General features: G+C 36.0%; 1 protein-coding gene across 2 annotated transcripts in view; it reads left to right on the forward strand.

Annotated features, from left to right (window-relative positions):
• Positions 1–5,528: 5,528 nt before the first annotated feature.
• Positions 5,529–24,398, forward strand: part of LOC104244696 (rRNA biogenesis protein RRP5) — a 46,739-nt gene continuing 27,869 nt past the window's right edge. Inside the window, exons 1-5 of one of the 2 annotated variants that reach the window (XM_009800168.2) lie at positions 5,529–5,824; positions 6,234–6,448; positions 7,997–8,140; positions 10,368–10,544; positions 22,204–22,303. In XM_009800168.2, coding sequence (XP_009798470.1) covers positions 5,665–5,824; positions 6,234–6,448; positions 7,997–8,140; positions 10,368–10,544; positions 22,204–22,303 — 796 coding nt within the window. In that variant the 5' untranslated portion in view covers positions 5,529–5,664. The remainder of the gene's footprint in view (positions 5,825–6,233; positions 6,449–7,996; positions 8,141–10,367; positions 10,545–22,203; positions 22,304–24,398) is intronic. The other variant, XM_009800177.2, reaches the window with a different exon arrangement.

Consider the following 24,398-nt stretch of genomic DNA (forward strand, 5'->3'; position numbering starts at 1 on the left):
TGCCGTGGCGCACAGCCCAATCCCATAATGTCCTTACAACACAGGCCTTCGGCCTCACTTAGTCAGAAATCTCTCAAAACACTCAGGCAACAGTAAAACATGATGCTCAGCCCAAAATATCATTTAAAATATCAAAACGGAGTAAATATGGATGAGTTATGAAAATAGTAGAATACAGCATGACTGAATACAAATATGAAGTCAAAACAGTGAGGAATAGTAGTAAAATCCCCTAAGGGCCCAAAATAGTTGGCACGAGGCCCAAATATGGCACTCAGCCCAAAACATGGCAATAATTTCCAAAACACAATGATATCAAATAGTTTTCAATCAAATATGTGCCTTAACAGTCATACGGGACTAACTAAGTCACAATTCCCAACGGTGCACGACCCTACGCTCGTCATCTAGCGTGTGCGTCACCTAAAAGTAGCACAACGATGTGAAATTCGGGGTTTGATAACCTCAGTACAACATTTACAATCATTACTTACCTCAACCTGGTCCAAACTCTAGACCACAATGCTCCAAATCTAACTAAAAACAGATTCATACCATCAAATATATACTAAAGGAATAAAGCCCACTCGAAAATAACCAATTTACACTAAGAATCCCGAAATTGGCCAAACTCGACCCCCGGGTCCACGTCTCGGAATCTGACAAAAATCATATCAATAGAATTCTTATCCTTCAACGAGTCCATACATACCAAGAACATCAAAATCGTACCTCAAATGACCTCTCAAATCCGCAATATACACTCTCCAATTAATTTCAAGCCCTAATCCCCCAATTTTAGGCTTTAAATCCCACTAATTTCATGTTTAAACAAGTAAAAATCAACATAGGATCGAGTATTGAGTTCAACAATCTTACCTCCAAGTGTTTCCCTTCGATTCCCTCTTCAATCTTTCTCAAAAAGCTCCAAAATCGCTCAACAATGGAGGAAATAGACCAAAAATCGTGAAAAATCACTTTTAAAACATTATGCCTAGGGATTATTTTCCTTCTTCGCTAACGCGGTCAAATTCTCGCGTTCGCAAAGCACAAAAATCTTTGACCAATTATTCCTCTTTCGCGAACGCAATTTCCTTCATGCGAACGTGAAGCCTTCACTGACCAAGCCATCGCAAATGCGACCATTTCTACGCGAACGCGATACACAAACCCTTGGGATCCCAGCTGCTCCACTTTACCCTACGCGAATGCGACTCCTCTCACGCGTTCGCGATTCACTGAAAATCAAACCTACGCGAACGCGACCCCAGGCTCGCGAACAAGAAGAACATATTCTCCTCCAGACCTAGCTCCTCTTCACGAACGCGGGACAATCTTCGCGAACGCGAAGAACAAATTCTTCTGCAACAAAAACCAGCAAAATCTGCAACTTTCCAAACCAAGAATTGGTCTGTTAACCACTCGAAACTCACCCGAGGTTCTCGGGACCTCAACCAAACATGCCAACATATCCCGTATCGTCATTCAAACTTGTTACAACATTCAGAACCCTCAAAACAACATCAAAACATCAAATCAACCACGAATTGAAGTCTAAGAACTCCAAAAACTTCCGAATTTTGATTTTGATCAAAAAGTCTATCAAACCTCGCCTGAATGACTTTGCACACACGTCCCAAATGACACCACAGACCTACTCCAATTTCTGAAATTGTATTCCGACCCCTATATCAAAATCTCCGCTACCAACCGGAAAATGCCAAAATTCTAATTTCACCAATTCAAGCCTAAATCTACCACAGACCTCCAAAATGCAATCTGGATGCGCTCCCAAGTCCAAAATCACCTAACAGAACTAAACGCATCATAAAAATCCAAATCCGAGATTGAATACTAAAAAGTCAAACTTGGTCAAACTTTTCAAATTTTAAGCTTCAAACTGGGAAATGTTTTTCCAAATCCATTCTGATTACCTTAAAAACCAAAACCGACGATTTACATAAGTCATAATACATCACACGGGGCTAGTCATGCCCGAGAACTGGCGAGCGAAGTGCAAAAGCTCAAAACTACCGATCGGATCGTTACACATAGCATGTTCAAGCACAAAAACGAGGCAACATTATTCTTCATATACACATTTAAAATAGAACTCAAATAACAATTTATATTTTATGTAGATCACCTTGTAAATACAATATATCCCTGTTTAATTTATGTAATGGTGTTTGACTGGCGAGCTATTTAATAAAGAATTACCTTTTTTTTTAAAATTATAGTTTAAAACATGCTATAGACATTTTTATGGCTTAGATTTATTTTATCAAGCGTAAAATAAGAACTTTAAAATTAATTATTTTTAAATATAAAAAGGTACTGCTCTTTTATGATATACTAAATGAAAAAATAACAAAAAACGAGACGGAGGGAATAAAAATTAAAACTAAGTATTGCACATTTGTCTTTTATGTAAATGCTCCAATTCATCTGCTAGAAAGTTTATATAACTTTCGCATCTTCATTGTAAAACAACGTGTCCAATACGACATTATCACTTGCTATCAGGGATTCCTTCACCTTCTTTAGCCGAAGGTTATTCAAAAACAGTTTCCCTATCCTGAAAGAGTAAAGGTAAGGCTGCATACATCCTACCCTTCCCAAACCCTACTTGGTGAGATTATACTGGATAGTTATTATTGTTGTCCAATACGACGTTAACGAGTTCTCTGATGATCGCAAACTAAAATTGACACTAAATTTATTAATTTAACATATCTAACAAATAGAAAATAAAGTTTCATCATTAACAAAATTTATTTATGTTAATTTTTCCATTAGAGAAAATACTAAATATGTCCCTTTATAAGTAGCTTATTACAAAAATTGGCCAATTCATAAAATATTACTAATAATAGCCAATTAGTTATTTGTACCCAAAAAAAGGTCAAATTTTTGCTTTCTTTTGAGTGAGTGTTATTACAATAGATCGGGTACACTTTAAGGAGCTTGAATCTCAGTTTTGGGATGATTTGGTAGAGTTTTGAAGTGGTTTGAATTGAAAATTTGAAGTAGAAGATGAACATGAAAAAAATGATAGGTGTATCACATTGTGATTTGTGTATCGCACATATATATCATATTTGTATCAAATGTGTATCACATGTATATCCATATATACCTGCGTGTGAGATAGATGCTTGATACATGTGTCGCAAAAGAATTTTTTTAAATCGATTTTAACCATAAATTTTGATTCAAAATCAGTCCAAATCATCTCCAATCTTTCTCAAATGTTGTATATTAACTCATCTATATGTTTTCAATGAATCTCAACCATACCCATTGGAAAAAAAAACCATTTTTTGCTTAGATTTTTGGATTTTGTATATATATATATATTTTGTATTTCGTCACCTTCTTTGCTACCGGATATGAAATTTTCTTTCTATCTTACATCTAGTATTGCTAATCACGCTTAAAAATATGGAAGGAGATCTTAATGTGTGATTCTTGTAGAGAAAGAACCTTATTTCTTTGGTTTTTCAATTTTAGTGCTTGGCTAGTTTTGGTAAGTTTGTGATTAATGGTTAGAGATTGGTAAGTTAAGATTTTTTTAAGATATTTCCATAAGATTCCCTTTTCCATGTAAGAATAGTACGGACTAGCCAGTTTTCAGACTGGTCATTCAAAAATAGTCAGCGTTTGCAAAGTCAATAAAAAATAGCCAATATTTTGGTTCAACACGGAAATTTCCAGCATAATATAATGGAGATCGGTGCACCTATGTATGAACTTCCAGCATATTATGTTGGAACTCTAACACGCGGAAAGTTCTAGTATAATGTACTGGAGATGTAGCACTGGTGCTCCAATCTCCAGTACATTATGCTGGATCAACATATTATACTAGAACTCCAGTATATTATACTGGAGTATTTTTCTGGATTTTGAACAATGTTTTCGTTCAGATTTATTTTTACATGAAAAGAGACTAAATTTTGATTACTTTTGAAACTGTGACTATTTTAGAGAAATTTTCATAAAGCACTATCTTTTAGTGGTAATTAGCTATCTATAGATACCATTTGCTATATTACGGATTGTAGATACGTTTTCTGTTGTTATAAGATGTATTTAAGTTACTATATTCATGAATACAATAGCAAAAATAGGCGTGAATCAGGGAAGTCCAGCTAATCAGTTGTTGTATTCGAGTGTATTCGACTGTATTAATGGCGTGAAACATCGGATTATAGCTGGACAGATTATTGTATTCGACTGTATTTATGGTGTGAAACAAGGGATTACACTGTTTTTAAACGGAAAGTATATCAATTAACATAATAGACTCCTAATATAACTCAACAAACTCAATTATAACACATAAAATTTGTATTTTCGGTTGTAAAAAAAAATCTCAACCGAAAAATACCCCAAAACATAGCAATCTTCAGAGAAATTATATAATACATCTGCATACATAAATTATATTAATTAAAAAAATATGTGAATACATTCATGGTATATAGCGAGACATTGAATATAATAAAATACATAAAATACAACGGGATACATTGAAATACAATGAAAAAAAGACAGTGAATACAATGAAATTCATGGAATACAGCGAGATACATTGAATTACAATGAAAAAAGACAATGAATACAATGAAATACATGAAAATACAGCCTGATACGTTGAAAATACATTGAAATATATTAACATAAAATCAAGTTGCTCAGCCCCAAACTCCGTCGTCTTTGTTCAAGAACAAACTCTAATTTCCGACAAATCCGCTGTCGAGCAATAGTGGCAGAATAAGGAGCTGTTAATCACCATTAACGAGCAGATTATTAACAACTTTTGAAGCAGCAACAACATAATCTTCATATAAATCAAACCCGATGAGGACGTGCCTTCTCGCTAACCACCCAATCAAGCTACGACCTTGAGTTCCAAGCAGTTTTGGCAAGAACTTTCGAAGTTCATTCATCTCCAATATCAAACGAAAATTTTAATACTAGAGCCTGATGTAGGCCTTCTTCAACAGTGAACTTTCCAAGTTCCTCCATGGTAAACACAATAGTAGGTTCTCCATGAACTATTTCAATAGGTTTAAGAATTGTTTTGATGGATTTTGAGCAGGTTTGTTTGTGAGCACTCTCATAGCGTATGTAGTAGCTGGGTTAGGGTTTAAATTCGTCTCTCCCACAACGGCATATATCAAAGTAGAGAGAGAAAGAAAATAGTGTAACTAAATAACGTATTTAGTGGCTTAGGGGTAGGAGGTAACCAAAATTAGATATTTTGCTATAAACATTAAAATGTATCTATAGAATATAATTTTTTTAAATAATATTTATTTAAAATAAATAAGGTGTTAACCTTTGCAATAGGAGGTAAAAATTCTATTTTTGAATGTACTTGTAAATCTGATTATTTTTGAATTTCTCCCCTTTTCCATTTAAATTGGGCCCGTGCGCAACACGGACTTGGCTTACCTAGTTACCTTATATTTATGCACTTGACAGCAAATTGAAATAGCAAAAATCTGTACCAGCCCACATGGCCCATCGTCAAAATCCATCAACTTAAACCCTTCTAAACCCTCCGCCAGTCTCTGGCTTCTCGTTCTTTCTTTCTCGGACAAGAACGTCGTATTGTTTCTCTGAAAATTGAAAGAGGAAAAACATAGTAGAAACATGGCACCTCCTTCAAAGAAATCCCAAAGCAAAAAGTTTTCTAAACCCGCTTCAATGAATGTTCAAAATCCATCTAAAAAACCATTCAAGGCCAAAGGCAAAGGCGACGTTTCAACCATGCCCCTTCAGCTTGAAGACGACGTTCCTGACTTCCCTAGAGGTTCTTCTTCTGCTCAATCACCATTTCTTTTTTGTAAAAGGAAGCAAATTTGTTCAGTTTATTATTTGTATATTAAATTGCATTTAATGGAAAAATGGGTCATGAAGATTGTTGTGGGTATTTCTATTGGAATATTGCTATTGGGTCCGGTCAACATATTAGCTTTTATGAAAATTTGTTCAGTTTCTTGATCATATAACTGCTTGTGAGAAAAAAAAATGTAGTGGGCATTTCCCTTGTTGTGCATATCTACTGACATGCATTTATCTGTCTAAAGATTTTTTCTTTGGAAAGAGCTAGTTTATTTAATTTTCTCGGTCGTATTGGTTTGTTGAGCGAAAAATATGTATGATATATTTAATTTGGTTTCTCGAACATATGCACCGGTTTGTCCATATGAATTTTGTAGGTGGGGGAAGTTCTTTGAGTAGAGAGGAATTGGATGAAGTTCGAGCTGAGGTGGATGCAGAGTTTGAGGCTGAAGAGAGATTGTTGAAGAAGAAGGGGAAGAAGCAAAACAAGGTGCAACGGAGTAGTCAATCAACAGAAGATGACTTAGGTTCGCTTTTTGGCGGTGGCATCAATGGGAAATTGCCGAGGTTTGCTAACAGGATCACTTTAAAGGTATGGCCTGCCTGGAATTTCTTAACTAACTTTTCCTGGAATTGTAGAGGATTCAGACTGATCATAGACGTGTGCTATATCTGTGGCTTGAGCCTTGAACATTAGGGAAATTTACAATTATAAGTAGTTTCTCTGTATTTTGTATCCCTTTCAAAGAATGATTTTGTCACTGCCCATCCTGTTGAAAAATGTCAAAAGAGTATAAATGTTAATGAGACAAATTATATTTGGACTTGGTAATTGGATGTCTGTTGAAAATTCAAGTGCACGAAGTATGATATTAAGGCTGTGGGATTGAAAATCGAGTAGCTGCTTGCATAGTAGGACGGAAAGATAACTTTTCAATCGTAAAACGGTAAAACAACAGGGTACATGCTAAGATATCACAATGTTTTCCTTATAAAAAAGAAGTTGTCATACCATTATGATTAAGGTGGAGTTGTTTCATCCATATGAATCTGATTTAGAAGTCATTTTTTGAAATATATGTGCTTTGCTGATAATATCATTGTAAAAGTTCTTGAATTGGTTAGTGCAGTTGAATCTTTGGGTATTTCCATATTTAAAAAATGACAATGGAACTGCCAACACTAGTTGCCACCTATTGTCCAAAAAAAAAGGGGAACAGAAAAGGAAATTAGCTCAATTGTTGCAGATTTTCTTGAGTTATTCAGTACCTGTATTGGTGTGAGGTAGCAAGTACCCGTGGAATTAGTCGAAATGTGCGCCATCAAAAAGAATTTTTTTTGCTGATTTTCTTGCACGCCATATGCATTTTTCTTTTTGATAGTTAGCACCTTATGCATTACTTACCTCCATTTTAACCTTGTTCAATGTGTTTTGACTTTTTCTCTCAGACTTTTTTCCTTTTTCTTCTGATCTCTTCATTTTCTGGCTAGTACTCAGGCACTTGCTTTTATCGTTTGTGTTTATAGTTTTAGGTCTGAGTGCAGTAGATGTAGGACATTTCATTTAACCATGTATGTCTGTTGAAGGGTGTATCTCATCATAAAGCTAAACATGCTCTGTTAGTATAGTAGCTTTCTAACGGAGCAGAGATAGAGAACCATACCGTCGCTGTAATTTTGTGGTCTGCAGTACCTTCTTCGTACTTGCATTAATAAAATTCTTACTTTAGCTGGAAGTCTGTCTCTCGAAAAAAGAGTGTACTTAACAACTTGCTCACATGTCTGTGAAAACCTTGGGGTCGCGGTTTCAATCCCTTCTGCTAAGATTTCTCTTCCTATTTTTGTATGCGACGGCTTTTCTTTTTTGGCCCTTTCGTCAATGAAAAATTATTTACTTTATAAAAAAATGTCTGTGAAACCTTTTGCTTTCACAATTACATGTGCCTTATACGACGTCATGGACTTCAGAAATTCCATCATGTTGTTTAGGCAGTTAAACAGTTTACAAGTTCATTTTTAGCAACTACATATGTAATTCATCATGTCTATCTGTGTTCCAAGTTTTATGCTGTGTGGTTGTCCTAACACTTACGCCAACTGGCAATAAACATATAACTGCTTCGCTTTCTTATGCATTCAGAATATATCTCCTGGAATGAAGCTCTGGGGAGTGGTTTCTGAAGTAAATGAGAAAGATATTGTTGTCAGTCTCCCAGGAGGCTTGCGGGGGTTGGTTCGAGCATCTGAAGCAGTTCCTCCTTTTGTGAAGGATGGAGCAAAAATGGTACTGAATCTTCTGACAACTTAATTTCTGAATCGTTATTTTCTGAATCCTAAGTATACGTTCTATGCACTGTATTTTCGCTATATTCCTGAAGTACTTTTATTAATGACAATTTAAGAAGAATAACTTTTGTTCCAGAGCTTATTCTAGGCAGGAGTTTTCATTATGTAGTGTGTGGTGCATCAATTTCTTCAATTTATCTATTAAATGGGAGGATAAAAGAAGGTGAGGTACTGTAACCAACCAAAAAGTGATGTTCCCACACTAGTTTAAACTTATTGACTAAATGCCCTTGAAATTCAAATGCTACTGAAGTAGACATATCCAATTAAGGCTCTTTATGTTTACTTGTATTCTTTCTAAGTAAATAATGTCTCTTTTAAGCCCCATTTGAGTAGGAGGTGTTAAAAGGATGGTAAGCCTAAAATCTCATATAAAGAAGTTGTCTCAAACACCTACAGTCTCTTAGAAACCATGCAGAGTTGGCACAAAATAGGGCAAAATGAAAGAAAAGATTCATGTAAGAGGTATCAATTAGCTGTGGTTAAGGTTTAGCTAACTAGGAGCCTTCTAATCTTGTTAGAGATTAGTATGCCAGCAGAATACATAGAGAGTTTCTAGTGGTGGGATATTTGAATCTTCAACTATTGAATTAAGGTTGTCTTAAACGGGTTAGTTCACTTAGCGAACTTGCTTGGCATTGAGGCATATTTGTTTTTGTTGATGAAATGCACTAGAAGGTATAAAATCATTAATTGGTTTAAGGTTTTACCCAGTCTAATTTTTGGTTAAATTAATAGGAAATGTTTTTGATTCCTTATGTTTGATAGTCTCTCATGGCTTACTGAAAAAGATATATGGTTATTGCATCTCAAGAAAATTCTGATGTACCACTCCCTTAAGTCCTTAATGAGACATTTGGTCGGCCTTTCAATGGATTCATATCCTTTGAGTTCATAGTCGATTTCTTGAGACGCAACGGGTGATACTATTTCACGTAATTTAACATGTCAAAGTTAAAATGATCTTGTTACTTGAATTAAGTTCCTAGATAATACTATGCTAAGGATCTCCATTAGAGAAAGGTCTTCTTGTTTACTCAAATACGGATAAACATTGAGCTATAGCATATCTGAAATATGTTGTATTCACAAGAGCTTTGGTCAGTCCTTTAATGGATTCATATCCTTTTAATCTTTAGCCAATATCTTGAGAACCATTATGAGAGGTGTGGAGTAGTTATTATTTACTATATGAAAACCAACTGGGCAAGGTTAAACTGATCTTTTTACTTGAACTTGAGTTCCCGGATATTACTGTGCAAAACATTTTCAGAATATAACAGTTATCTTGTTTAAGGTCAAAGATGGTTAAACGATGAGCTGTATCTTATTCGAAGTATTTTACATCCATGAGGTCATTTTTGGGCACACAATTTGATGTTTTGGAGAGAAAAAGCTTAACTCTTTTTCTTCATAAGAAAAGCTCAACTCCTTTTACTTTCCATGATCTAGAAGAATTTGTTAGTAAAATCTTAGAGGCACACACCACAAATCGAATAATGAAGGGAGATTTCCATATGTAACCCCATTAGTTAAGACATGCAATGTTAACCTTTGAAGTGGAAGCTTTTACAGATGTACAACACATACTTAGATTTGAGGAGATTATTTTTATGTTTATGTTTACTTTTCTATGCTGGAGGAAACCATTGATTGTTCTTTCCTATCATAAGATGATGATGTATCATCCAAGTATGACTTCTCTTTAGCAGCGCATAAATTCGATTCAGTCTCTGTCTGAAACCTTTATGAATTATTAAAGATATAATCCTTCTAGTTTTTTCTTTTCACCAAAGAGAATTATCAGTGGCACAATTTGTTCATTTAGTTGTTTAATTTTTGAGGTAATACACACAATTACACAAACAAATAATAGCTGAAATATTGTGTGTAGAGAACACTTGATTTTATATACATCTTATATGAGGAGTTTTCCCTTTTAATTAATAATGTTTATTACTTTTTCAAAATATTGGGATTTTTTTTAATGGAAGTATAGCTTGAATCAAAGAATTCTAATAAAGGTCAATTCAATGCAAGGTTCCTTAAATCTCTACATAGTTTATCATCTCTACTCTAATAAAAGTAATTGTTGAAGATATTACCTGTTCTTAATGATTGTTGTGTTATTTTATTTTTTTAATGGCTCAAATTTTCCTTTACAGTCGGAGATGAACACCAATCTCCTTTCTAGTGTATATCACGTCGGGCAGCTTGTTTCTTGCATCGTCTTGCATTTGGATGACGACAAGAAAGAAGCGGGGAAGAGAAAACTTTGGCTTTCTTTGCGTCTCGCTTTATTGCACAAGAGTTTAACTCTTGACGTTATTCAAGAAGGAATGGTATGTTAATAATCTTTTAGTTACCACCATTTTGAATTATTTCTATCGTGCTGTAGCCTAGTAAGGAGGTTGTTACAAGATGAGGTTTTTATAGTTACCTTTTGCTAATTTTTTTTTAAAACAAATTAAAATTAAAATGAAGGCTTCACAATTTCCCCAACAGAATATTATCATTGTCCTGCCTTTTGTTTTATCAAGGAGAAAATTAGAAAGTACTTACCAACAACAAAAAAGAAAATTAGAAATTATACGGTAGTCTGATATGCATTTCAGATTTTGAGGCATAAGCTGACAACTAATATTTGAGAAATGAATGAATAAAATTGACAAACTTGTGAATTTTTTGTTAATGGTTAGTGTAAGAAGAAATATTTTTACAGTAAGATAACTCATAAATCCACCTTATTGAAAAGATAACTCAGAAATCCAAGTGAACGTACACTTATCAATCAATCAAGTACGTCTGAATTCGGAAAAAAATTGGTAATATGAATCCTCTGTAACCATTCTGCTTTATTTGGGCCAAACACATTCAAAATTTTCTTTGCTCGTAAATAATTTGCATTTGAAGGGGAATTCTGGGCTCTTTAATTTTAGAGCTTCTTTAGATCTCACACTGAACTCTACAGTGGTATACAAGTTTATTCAAAACCAGAAATACTCATGGTGACATTGGACCTATTGTATTTGTAAAAACAATAAGTAAACCTTTTTTTAATAAAGAAACAATGATAAGTAAACCTTAATTCCATCTAATTGATAGTAGCACCCAAGGGTATGACCTAGTGGTTAATGAAGTAAACCTAAATTCCATCTAATTGATAATAGCACCCCAAGGGTATGACGTAGTGGTTAATGAAGTGGGTGAGAACCATGAGGTCTCAGGTTCAAATCCCAACGGAGGCAAAATACTAGGTGATTTCTTCCCATCTGTCTAAGCCTCGGTGGATAGAGTTACCTGGTACCTGTTGCTGGTGGGAGGTGACAGGTATCCCCTGTAATTAGTCGAGTTGCGTGCGCGTTGGCCCGGACACCACGGTTATAAACAAAAGTCCAACTAATTGATAGTAGTTTTATGGATCTGTTCCTTCCGTTGTGTTTTGTACTTGGCTAAGTATGCATTGATGCCGATAAATGATAGGTGTGAGACAATTTTATCCATGTGATTTTGGATCTTCCTCGTCTCATTTTAGCACCTTCAATCTTCATAATGTCGTGCCTAAAGACAGGTGCACGTGGAGGTGTATGTAGGACATGGGCTAACCAGTAACCACCATAGGGGACTTTATCTTATTTTTATTTTATATCCTTTTTGTGGTACTTGCACTTTTTGCTGGATGTGAACATTTCTAATCTTGTCCAAGATTGTATGATCACACATCCATTTTGACATTCATATTTCGGGGACCCTCATCTTCGGGATATGCTAAGGGTCAACATTCACTCCCATATAGTGTGATGTCACCACAATTCTATAGAATTATCTTTTATTTTGGTTATTTCCTATTGCATATCAAGCGTGTCACAGTTGTTCGTGTTAGCCATCCTATTATAATGTTATGTGCTATATCTTCATCTATTATGCCATTCTCTAGCAAGATTGATGGTGCATATATAATCACATTTCATGGACCCTCATCTTTTGGATATGCGAAGGGGCAACATTCACTCCTATAAAGTATTGTGGTGTCACCACAATTCTTTAGAATCTTCATTTATTTTGGTTATTTCCTATTGCATAGCAAGCATGTCACACTCTTTTGTGTCCTATTATTATGTTATGTGCCATATCTTCATCTATCATGCCATTCTCTAGCAAGATTATGGTGAATATATAATCACATTCCAGTTTTATCCTTCTATGGGGTCTAATTGACGGTCCATATATAATTTTTTCTACTCATCTTAAAACCCTTATCTCTAAAGTGCTTCTCCATATTACATATTTTCATGAACACTATTGTCACTTCTTCATCAGTTGATAGGCATTTTTCTTCATCAGAAGAGTGTAAAGTGTGTAGGAAGAGTATGAATGGTTTTAGCTTGGCTGGAGATAGACGTCTGAATTAAAGGAGTTTTACATGCTAGATAGGTTTCTCTAATCCTTTGTGAGGATGTGTGCGGTGCTATGTCTTGACATTCTTTCACAGGAAAGGAAATCTAATGGGTGTTGGAGTACTTGAGGGAAGTTGAGAATTGGAAGAAGTTGTTATGGAAATGGGGGGTTACTAATGCAAGAGGTGTTATGATGGGAGAGAGTAAAGTTCTTACAATGCTTTTCCGTGTAGTTGAAGTAGAGTATGCAGGTAAAAAGTTGTCTTAGGGGGATGATGGGGGGATATTTGAAAGGGGACACCATATGCGAATCCCAAGTATTTTCGCTATTGAACCAGAAACTCACTTCCAACCTATATGATGTCACTCTTTCCCATCCATGTAAGTGTCACTCAGAGACTGGATAGACTCAGAAGATCTTTCTTGTGGCAAAGAAACAAAGAAAAGAGGGGTTTTCACTTAGTGAAATGGAAATCTCTCATTATTGGCAAGAACAAAGGTGGGATAGGTATCAGGAATTTAAAGAATCAAAGCAAAGCCCTGAAGATGAAGTGGTTATGGAGATACTCTCAAGACCCTCAATCCTTATGGAGTAATGTCATTAAAGCTAAATATGGAGAAGAAAACAACTGGGTGTCAAAGGAAGTCAACACAGCATATGGGGTTAGCTTATGGAGATCTATCAAATTTGGCCTGCAGTGAAGAGCCAATCTTACGTTAGAGTGAAAAATGGTACCAAAACTTCCTTCTGGCAGGATAATTGGTTTGGATCTGGAAGCTTGATGTTATTCCCTGATATGTATGGCCTAGCTCAACACAAACAAAAGACTATTGCTGAAATGTGGACTCCTCAAAGTTGGGATCTAATACTTAGAAGAAGGCTGAATGACTGGGAACTAAGTAGGCTGACTGAGCTCTACAAGCAACTGGAAGTATTCAAAGGCCTACAGAATGGAAGGGATACTTTTTGGTGGAAGGGCCACAACAGTGGCATATACAAGGTGAATAAAGCGTACACGATATTTAATCATACAAACATACAAATTACTAATTGGCCATGGAAACATATTTGGAAAGTCAAGATACCTTACAAGGTATCTTGCTTCACTTGGTTACTTGCAAATGAGGTAGTTCTGACACAAGACAATCTTATGAAGAGGGGGATTCCACTGTGCTCTAGGTGCTTCATCGATCAACTATGGAAGATATTTATTAATCTCAGAGGTATCTCATGGACAATGCCCTCTAAGATTACTAAAGTGCTCACTAGTTGGGATGAAGCTGGAACTGGAGCTGGTAGCAGAGATAGATGGAGGACTGTCCCAGCTTGTATATGGTGGACAATCTGGAAGGAGAGGAACTCTAGATGTTTTGAGGACAACAGCAATTCAGTGCAGAAGATCAAAATGAATTGTGTCCTACTTTTTTATTTTTGGTGTAAACAAAAGTGGCCAGAAGATACTGTATCAATCCTAGAATCTCTAGGATACTGCTAGGACAGTAGCTCAGTAGCCCCCCTTTTTTTGTTTTCATGTAAATATGGTTTCAATACAACTTATGTACTGTTATATAAATATACACAAATGTTACCTTCTAAAAAAAAGAAAACAGAAAATGGTGCTGGCAATAGTTACCAGCTAACAAAACCTAATTTTATTAGAAGGTAGAAACAAAGTTGTTTCAACAGAAAGTACGATGTGCCACAGTTTTAATTCATTTCAAGTTTTGGATCGGGAAGTATAGCTGTAAAAGAACCCGGGGAGTTACAGGCTATAAACTGGCGGGCCCAAATAGTTCAATTTGATCAAAAGCAGTGTTGTGAAGAGCATGAAGCGAGGAAACGCGACAAGCCCCTTTTCGCTTAAAGCGACACACGAAGCGCTCGCTTTTTTGAAGTGAAGCGGAATTTTTAAAAATATTAAAATAAATACTGCATAGACAACACATGTAACTGTAAGCAACTGTTCAATACTTCAATGTAAAAACAAAAGAGTAGCATCAATTAATGCACAAAATGAGCATCCTATTCTTCTACTAGATTGTCAAATTCTTGTATTCCACTATCATTATTATATTGCTCTTCAACTTCTTCTTCTTCATCAACTAGGGACAAAGTAGCTGCTTTTCCCTTCCTCTGTGAGCTTGAAGTTGAGGTGCTCCCCCTCAAACCATAAATCCTCTCCTCAATTCCACGCGCCTCCGCTACATCACCCCAAGTGAAATCAGAAGTTTCCTCAAATACTTCTTCATCTACATGATCTATCGGGACTTTGGTTAGCCATTCATTAGCATCATCGATATTGTCCAAACTAACTGGATCAATTATATTGCGAGCGTTGTAACAACGCCTCAATGTTCTATTGTACTTGGTGAAGACTAGATCATTGAGACGCTTCAAGGTTAGTTTGTTCCTCTTTTTGGTATGAATATGCAAATAATAAGTAATTAGTAAGATTAGGACAATTGCGATATAATTGAATTGTCTTAATATACTAAATCTTTCTTCTTAGTTCTTACATGTTCAAACACGCTCCAAATCCTTTCACTCTCGCATGAGCTACACGTTAGACTTTAAACCTTGATGACAAACTTTTGTAATTCTGGAGTGGAATGGCCATATTGCTTCCACCATTCAACTGTAGAAGTAGAACAAATATTCAAAACATAATATTTATAAAGAAATAACTGATTAACTATAAAGCAACAGATAAGCACTCGTTCACCCGGTGACTTCATCTTTCTTTGTCCAATAGCCATGTTTTTTCCAAAAAGTTGCTCAGCATTCCTATAAGTACTAAATTGCTCTGTTATTTTATCTTGCACGGATAAATCGGGTATCAACTTCTCAATACATTCAATATATCCATTCCACAATTCTTCATCTCCTATAATCCTTTCTTCATTGTCATAAAACAGTTCCGAGTTCAAAACAAGTCCAGCTGCATGCAAAGGGCGATGAATCTGACCACTCCACTTTTTATCTATGATCTCAAAGACTCTTTTATATTTTCTTTAATCACTAAAAGAGTCTCGAATAACCACTTTTGCCCTATCCATTGCTTTGTAAAGGTAGCCCATTGGTGGTCTTTGCTCTCCATCTACCAAACGAAGCACTTTAAAAGGACCACCAATATTCAATGCATGAACCATATTATTCCAGAATGAAGTAGAAAGCATAATATCTGTAGGTTCTCTCCCTCGAGCTTCCCTTCTATAGGCACTGTTAGTGTACTCATCTGAAACAAACAACTTCTTCAAATTACTTTTTTGCTCATACATCCTATGCAAAGTCAAGAAAGCGGTAGCAAATCTTGTCTTTGCAGGTTTCACCAAGCTTCTTTGTTTAGTGAATCTCTTCATCGTATTCAATAACAAAGGCATTCGAACAATATAGGAATGCACTCTAATTGCCCGTTTAAAGATTGAACTGAAGGGTCTTTCCTTGAAAATATCACCGAAGATCAAATTAATGCAATGTGCTGCACACAGAGTCCAATAAATATGCGGGTACGCTTCAGACATCAAATCACCAGCTTTAACATTTTCACTGGCGTTGTCCGTGACAGCTTGAACAATATTTTTTGCTCCAATAGAGTCTATTGTACTCTTGAACAAAGAGTACATTTTGGTTGAATCTGTAGAAGATTTGCTTGCATCAACGAACTCAAGAAACAAGCTTCGCTTAGGAGAATTCAACAAGATATTGATGATCATTTTTCCATTTCTTGCCGTCCACCTATCTATCATAATGGAACAACCAAACTTGTTCCATTCTGCTTTGTGCTCCTCCACGGTTTTGTTAGTCTCTTCCACCTATTTCTTAGATACGGACCTCTAACTTCATGATAAGTTGGAGGCTTCATTCCTGGACCATATTGGAGTCCTAGCCCCAGTGGGAGTAGTGACTAGCGTTATAGGTCGTTGGGCGGTTGGAAGGTTGCCACGAGTAAGTAAGTTTGGGGCTCAATAAAAGCAGAAAAAATATCAGTATAATTAACACAATTAAAAGGAAGACCCGCATCATACATCCATCGCGCAAACATTGCAATCGCACGATCCCTCAAAAACGCTTTGGCATCAATTTGACGATTACCACTTTTCCCTCTCACATCTCCTGGTTTTTGCTGGATATAACGATCCAAGGACCTTTAGTCTTACTAGTAGATCCACAACTTGAAGATATTATTTGTATATTTCTTCGCTTTTGAGATTTTAATGGAAGCGACGAACCATCGTCACCTTTTTCTATTTCATCATCGTCATCATTAAGATTATGCAATTGTTCTTGTTCATGATGCATTTGAGTCTTTAACTCTTTTTTTTGAAGGTATGCTTTCATTTCTTCCTTCACATGTGGCGGAACTTTAGGACAAGATGGCGACGTTTGGATCACCACTGATTAGATGCAATTTTGAAATCTTGTCACAAAAAAGACATCTAATTGCCATCTTGTTGGTCTCGCTAACTCTTGTAGAATAAGCCCAAGCCGAGTCTTTCCTATCTTCTTTTGGTGCCATTAAAAGAACAACTAGATAACACATAAAATTGGCAACAAGAACTAAGAATAAATGATATGAAAAAAAAATTGCAGTAAGTATACCAAAAAATGGTAGTATAACTAAAACGAAAGAATGGGCAGAATTTCGCTGCAATTTATCGCTGAAATAGTGAGAGAAAATGAAGAAGAAAAAGAGAATGTGAAAAAGAAGAACTGAAGGGAAAGAAAATTCGCCAACATTTCGTTGCTATTTGGACGCTGAAACAGTGAAAAGAAAAAGAAAAAGGAGGAGGAGGAGGAAATCACATACCTAGGACCAAACTTGATCTTGAAGTTGAAAAGTGTAGAAAATTTGAACCCTAGTTGCCTCTGTTGTTCTCTGTTGTTGCTGCTCCATCGTCTTTTAAAAAAAGAGAGCCTTTTTAATTAATTAATGTTGGCAGCCTAGTTATAAAAAGAAACGCTCGCTTTTGTCGCTTTGTTCGCTTCCCTGCTTCTCGCTTTTTCCGGGGAAGCGATCGCTTTTGTATACCCGATACGCTTCAGATCAGAAAAGTGCCACATGGTCCGCTTCGCATCGCTTCTCGCTTTAAGTGAGGAAGCGGTCGCTTTTAACAACACTGATCAAAAGAGAAGTAATTCTAGACTATAGACTTTAAAAATAAAGTCAAGCAATTGGGGAAAATCTTGTGCAATCTCTTCGGTTAGCAACCTGATGGTGGGGAATACTTGAAAGGTGATGTCTTAAGTAAACAAGCTATCATTTGAACCTCAAGTATTTTCACAATCCGAAGCAGAAAATAGAAAATGCAGCATGCAATAGAGCAATAGACAAAACCTAATCAGAGTAAATTTAGAAAGGTAGAAACAAAGTTATTTGTATCTTTATTTTGAAGCCAGAAGCATCATATGAAGTTTAGATGAGAAAAAAGACTAAGCAACAAAAAAGAATGGAGTTCTCTTTTCTCCCTCTTGGGAAGTGTGCTAATTTACTTTTTTCTTCCTCTTCTTTCCGATTAGCATCTCCGACAAATCTCTCTTTCTATTTCGATTTTCTTAGATTCTATTTCTTCCTTTCCTTTCATCTTCTCTACTTGCCATTGATTCATTTTTACAATCACTGAGTAACTTACGCCTAGTTATACAGTGACGAGAAAGGTGATTGTAGAAAGTTGGCTGTCCCCTGATGGCAAGGATTGCTTTCTTTTGTATGGGATATAAGTCATTTGAAATTAGAGAAATTGGAGATTACTGGTATGAGATCATAGAGAGGAGGAGGAGGTTATTTAATAGACTAACAATTGATAGGGCATATGCAAATATCATAAAAACGGAGTTTTTTCTGTAAGCTTGCTTTATAAAATACTTAATGCTGATCCGTCAGTGCAAGTACAAAAGTGGCCTTAGAAAATGATCCGGAAGAATATAGTTCCAACAAAAATTGCATGTTTTGGTTGGCTAGTGTCTCATGTAGCGTGTCTGACCCATGAAAAGTTGATGAGAATGAGTTGGATTATGTGTAGCATATGCTACTTATGTGAAAAATCTTGTGAAAGTGTGGATCATATTTTTGTGCATTGTGAGTTTGCTTGGCAGGTGTGGACCATGTTTATGGCTAACTTTGGCATCTTTTGGATGAGTCCTATGAAGTTTAGAAATATGTTAGAGTGCTGGGAAACTCCATGTCCAATAGCATCCCTAAGAAAGATCTGGAGAGCTATTCCTCTTAGCATAGCCTGGAAAATATGGAAAGAAAGAAATAAGAGGTGTTTTGAAGGAAAAAAGGAGCAGTTGCAGTCTGTGAAATATAAATGTTTACTGTGAGAATGCACGGGAGAAAAATCTATATTTATTAACAATGATACAATGAGCCCTATATATAATACATATTCTACTCCTAATACATATGAGACTAGGACATATTCTGCACCTACTACATATGAGACTAGGACATATTCTATTCCTACTATATGAAACTATTTACAAATAACTATCTAACACTCCCCCTCAAGCCGTTTCATACAAATCATATGTACTGAGCTTGTGACATATATATAACTAATACGAGGACCATGAAGGGACTTGGTGAAACTATCTGCAAGTTGATCATTCGACATATAAGGCCACTAGACTCCACTTGAACATCAAAACCAGGTAATTGCTAATAAACAGAAGTTGGCCGAAAGGTCGCCGGAAATTTTTGAAATTAGCGAGACTAAGCCGAGTTCCACACTACAAAATAGGTTCTAAAATACCACCAAAAAATAGAAACTTTTCTGGAAAGTACTGTTCATGCCGGAAAAAATAAAAGTTGTCAAAATTTGATGTAATTTATATTGGTAGGCTCGGAATCACTGGACAAGTAAGTTGTCCTGAAGAAATTTTGTCAAAAAGTAGCCACAATGGCTCACGCGTGCCGGAAAAGTTACTGTAGCTCGTCGGAACCCTAGTTTCGGCGGCGCGTAGAGGTGCATGAGCAACTTTCTGCCGAATCGATTGACTGGGATTTTGTCGCCTGACTTTTCCAAACAAGATGGTAGTGTTGGTTTTCGCACAAAACTTACCGATGAGGAGATAATGCAAATCAATCTTGAGTCGTCAACCAGAAAGACGCACGGTGACTGACTTTTCTGTTCCGATGGGACTGGAATTTCTGGGGTTTGGTCGCACAACGGTTTCAGATCTGATGGTGGTACTGGTATATGCACAATACCACTATAACAGTGATGAACCCTGGGAACAAGATGAAGTTGTCGGAAAATTGCACGGTGATGAGATCTTTCTCCCCGGATGTCACTGGAATAACGCACAGGGATAATTTTCTCACTGAAGCTCTGATACCATGTGAGATTGCATCGGAGAAAAATCTATATTTATTAACAATGATACAATGAGCCTTATATAATACATATTCTACTCCTACTACATATGAGACTAGGACATATTCTACACCTATTACATATGAGGCTAGTAGCCTGTTTGGCCAAGCTTCTCTTTGGCCAAAAGTGCTTTTTTTTGGCCAAAAGCACTTTTGGCCAAAAATTGAGGTGTTTGGCCAAGCTTTTGGAAGGAAAAAAGTGCTTTTGGAGAGAAACAGAAGCAGTTTTGAGAAAAATACACTTAGAAGCAGTTTTTTAAAGCTTGGCCAAACACTAATTGCTGTTCAAAAGTGCTTTTCAAACTAATTAGCCAAACACAAACTGCTTCTCGCCAAAAGTACTTTTGAGAAAAGCACTTTTGAAAAAAAGCACTTCTGAAAATAAGCTGATTGTTGCAGCTTGGCCAAACGGGCTATAGGTCATATTCTATACCTACTACATATGAGACTAGGACTATTTACACATAACTATCTAACATTTACATTACTTGTACTATTGGAGAGATGGAAGTGTTGTATTGGATCTTCAAAACATGCTGGACATGCTTGATAGCTTAGGTTTGTAATGTTTTATAACCAATATTATTTTTGTACTTTCACAGTATCTGTTTTTTCTAATAAAATTTTACCTCATCAAAAAAAAAAAATAAAAAAAAAAATAGAAGGTTCGATGCGCCGAAGTTTTGATTGATTTCAAGTTTTGAATCAAGACTTATAGCCGTAAAACTTGGGAAGTTATAGGCCATGAACTGATGGGCCCGTTATCATACAGTTTGATCAAAAGAGAAGTAATTATGGACTACAAACCTGACAAATAAAGTCAAGCAAGTGGGAAAAATCTTGTGCAGTCTCTTGAGTTAGCAACTAGAGAGATAAATATAATTGAATAAAAAAATTGAATGTGAATAATCGATTATGCAATTTAACCAAGTTTTCTTTGGGTAGAAGGGGTAGAACAACAATAAAGTTTTCTCGGTGTGGCTTATAGGTCACGGGTTCGAGCCATGTAATAGCCATTGACGCTTGCATCAGGATAGATTGCCTGTATCATATCTCCTTAGGTGCGACCCTTCTAGGACCCTACTTAAACGCATGAGGCTTCTGCACCAAGTTGCTCTTACTTTACTCTTTGGTGGAATGGTATTTGCCCCAATCCTTTATTTACTTATGTGTCAATTAGGTTCTTGAATGTAAACTTTGTTTGAGAAGGTAAAAACACTAGGTGATTTTTTCCGATCTGTCCAAGCCTTAGTGGACAAAGTTACTTTATATTTGTACTGGTGGAAGGTAGCAGGTACCTCGTGGAATTATTCGAGATGCGCGCATGGCTGCTGGCCTAGTCACCACAATTATAAAAAAAGGAGGTGATGAAAACAGTTATAGAGATATAGTTTCTTGAATGTAAAGTTAGTTGCTTTTTAGTTGGGACAATGGTTGAAACTTTAGTAAAAAGTAATGAGAAAGCAATTTGTGCACACCAAAAAGGTGAAGCGACAATAAATGGATAGAGGAAATTATCATATCAAATCATTCACGGTGAAGGCTGGTTCACGAATGGTGTGACTTTTCATCATCAGGAAATGATATTATGATTTAGATTTGGATTACGATGAAGAGACAAAATGCACGGGACATAAAAAAGGTGTTTGGGAAATCTACAATGCAAGATCTAAGGTGCAAGACTTCAATGCTTTTGCTGAGATTTGGTGTTAAAAATCGTAGACAATAAGCAGAAAACAAGGAGAAAAGGAATACACGAGTAGGAAAGAAAGCTTAATAAGTCACGAGCTTAAACATATGCAAACCAATTAACAATGTAAAAGGATGAGAAAGATGCTGCCCCTTTCCTTAATAGGGCGAGTTAATTTTGATCCTGGTCTTTTTAAGGTAGCTAAGGTATTTTAGGTGACCGAACCAAATCATCTATACACAAAGGAATCTTATGTGCGCTGAAGCAAGCAAGTCTGAGTGGATGTTCTCAGCTCTTGCACATGCCCTGTGCTTCCTTTCTTTGTAGTTCCTTAATTTGATTCCTTTCCTTCTATGCTTTCCTATAAGAAATACATACATTATCTAAATTTTGGTGCCTGATTACCTTTTAGAACTGTTCTATTAATTATCTGGGAGTGTATTGCTAACTTCTTTTTCCTTAAATGATATATTCACGTTCCTTTACCTTATATTGTGTATTTTTCCTGAACATGAGGCTTATCTTATGTTATGTACAGATTCTTAGTGCATATGTGAAAAGCATGGAAGACCATGGCTATATGCTTCATTTTGGGCTGCCTTCCTTCTCTGGATTTATGCCAAAAGATAATGAATCAGGTAATCTTCATGTCTGCTCAATTACTCCCTTTTGATTCTTTGTCTGATTAACAACAATAGTTGCTGTACATAGAAGCTTCATATTGAAAACAATTGGATCTATATATCTATATGTAGATCCCTCAACTACCTTGAATTATTAAGCCACATAAAGCTTTGAAGGGCTAAGTTTATTTTTGTGGCTCTTTTGTGCTTATCTGGTGCTTGGCTGCTGTTTCTTGAAAATGTGATCCTGATAATGGTGCAAAAAGCAAAAGGATATACATTTTCTTTCATGTATTTGCTTGAAGGGGAAAAGAAAGTTGAGTGTAGGAAGAACCCAACTTCCTTCTAATATCCTGCAGAAAGAACTTAATATAGATGATTGACAATGCAAACCTAAATTAAATTAATAAGCGCCTCCTCTTTAAGAGTGAATTTTTATTTGAAGAAGTTCACACAATTTAACATGGGATTAGAGCAGACAAATGTCTTTGTACGAGCCTTATTCTCACTAATCAGTGAATACTTTCATGTGCTTTTCCTAGAAAAAAATTAGATCAAGGAGCATGTTGCAGACTTAATCAAATAAAAGTGTGTCATCTGTAACAGTTTAAGCTTTTAGTGAGATGATTCACGCAATTCAACAGAATGCTTTTTCTCCGGGAAAAAATGTCTGTTCCCCTACTATGTTGCTCACCAACCTCAAATGCAAATAAGTCAACTTTCAGACACTATTTTCCCTTTTCCTATAACTAAAGTGAATTTGATGTATTTTTATTTGTTGTGTTGTCCCACATCGGTAGGATTTGAGGTCCTTGGTATCTTGTATGGTCTTGGATAATCCTCACCTCATAAGCTAGCTTTTGGGTTTGAGCTAAGCCCAAGGTCCATTTATCATGGTATCAGAGCGAGGTTCATCCCAATTATTGTTACCGATGTTAGGTCCCCATTTATGTTGTCCACGCTCCAGTTTGTAAGCCTGGGCGTGTGCCGGGAGGGGGGGGGGGTTGAGTTGTCCCGCATCGGTAGGATTTGAGGTCCTTGGTCTCCTTATATGGTCTTGGGCAATCCTTACCTTATAAGCTAGCTTTTGGGTTTGAGTTAGGCCCAAGGTCCATTTATCCGTATTTTGAGGATGTCATATTTGGATCGATGTTACCTTTCATTCTAAGATATGCATGTATCCTCTTTTGGCAAGGCCAAGTTGTTTGCGTGTTAGTGTAGTAATTTCAACCTTTGTAGGGATAGTTTGGAGCTCAAGAAATCATTGAGCCTCTTAAGGGACATAGAAATTTTTTGATACGACTCAAATCATTCTTTCTCTATTGTCTTTTTTTGAGACATAGAAATACTGCCTTGTACAATGACGGTGTGAATTTGATGAAATCCATATTCTGCATTGAACTTGTTCTTATGTGTATATATTTTATACGTATATATGTATTTCTTGGAAATGACATTTTGGAAAAAGTGAAAAAATTAGGTTTTATAAGCCAGAACCTTGTAATTTTGAGGGTGTTTGGATTGACTTTTAAGCTGGTCAAATAAGCTTTTAAGCTCTTTTAAGTTTTTTTCAGTGTTTGTCAAAGTTAAAAAATGCCTAAAATAAGTTAAAAGCTGCCTAAAACAAGCTAAAAGTAATAAGCTGGACAACCTCAACTTATTGCTTTTTGGCTTAAAAGCTATTTTTGCTGAAAGGCCACTTTTCTTAAGCCAATCCAAACGGGCTCTTTGTCATGTACGGAGTAATAATTTTGGTTGGGCTCTTGTCTTGAAAAGTACAACAACAACAACAAACCCAGTGTAATCTTCTCTTGAAAAGTAGTAAAGCGTTTTTCTGAAGTGTACTTTAAATCAAATACAGTAAAACGAAGACTATAAGGAGTTGGATGGTTCACATACTAGTTATGGGGGGGGGGGGATAATGATGCAGAGATTGTGGCGTTGAATACATGAAGGAATTCCTTTTTTGACCAGGCAAGATAATCCATATACAAGTGGTATACCAAAAAGTAGAAATCCTACAAAAAGATATGATTTTCTATTTACGATCTTCTATACATATAGGAGCCTCACCGGTGTTTCAAATAGAAGTAAGGAATAACAGGTTATT

Source organism: Nicotiana sylvestris, chromosome 12, assembly GCF_000393655.2.
Source record: "Nicotiana sylvestris chromosome 12, ASM39365v2, whole genome shotgun sequence".
NCBI lineage: Eukaryota > Viridiplantae > Streptophyta > Magnoliopsida > Solanales > Solanaceae > Nicotiana > Nicotiana sylvestris.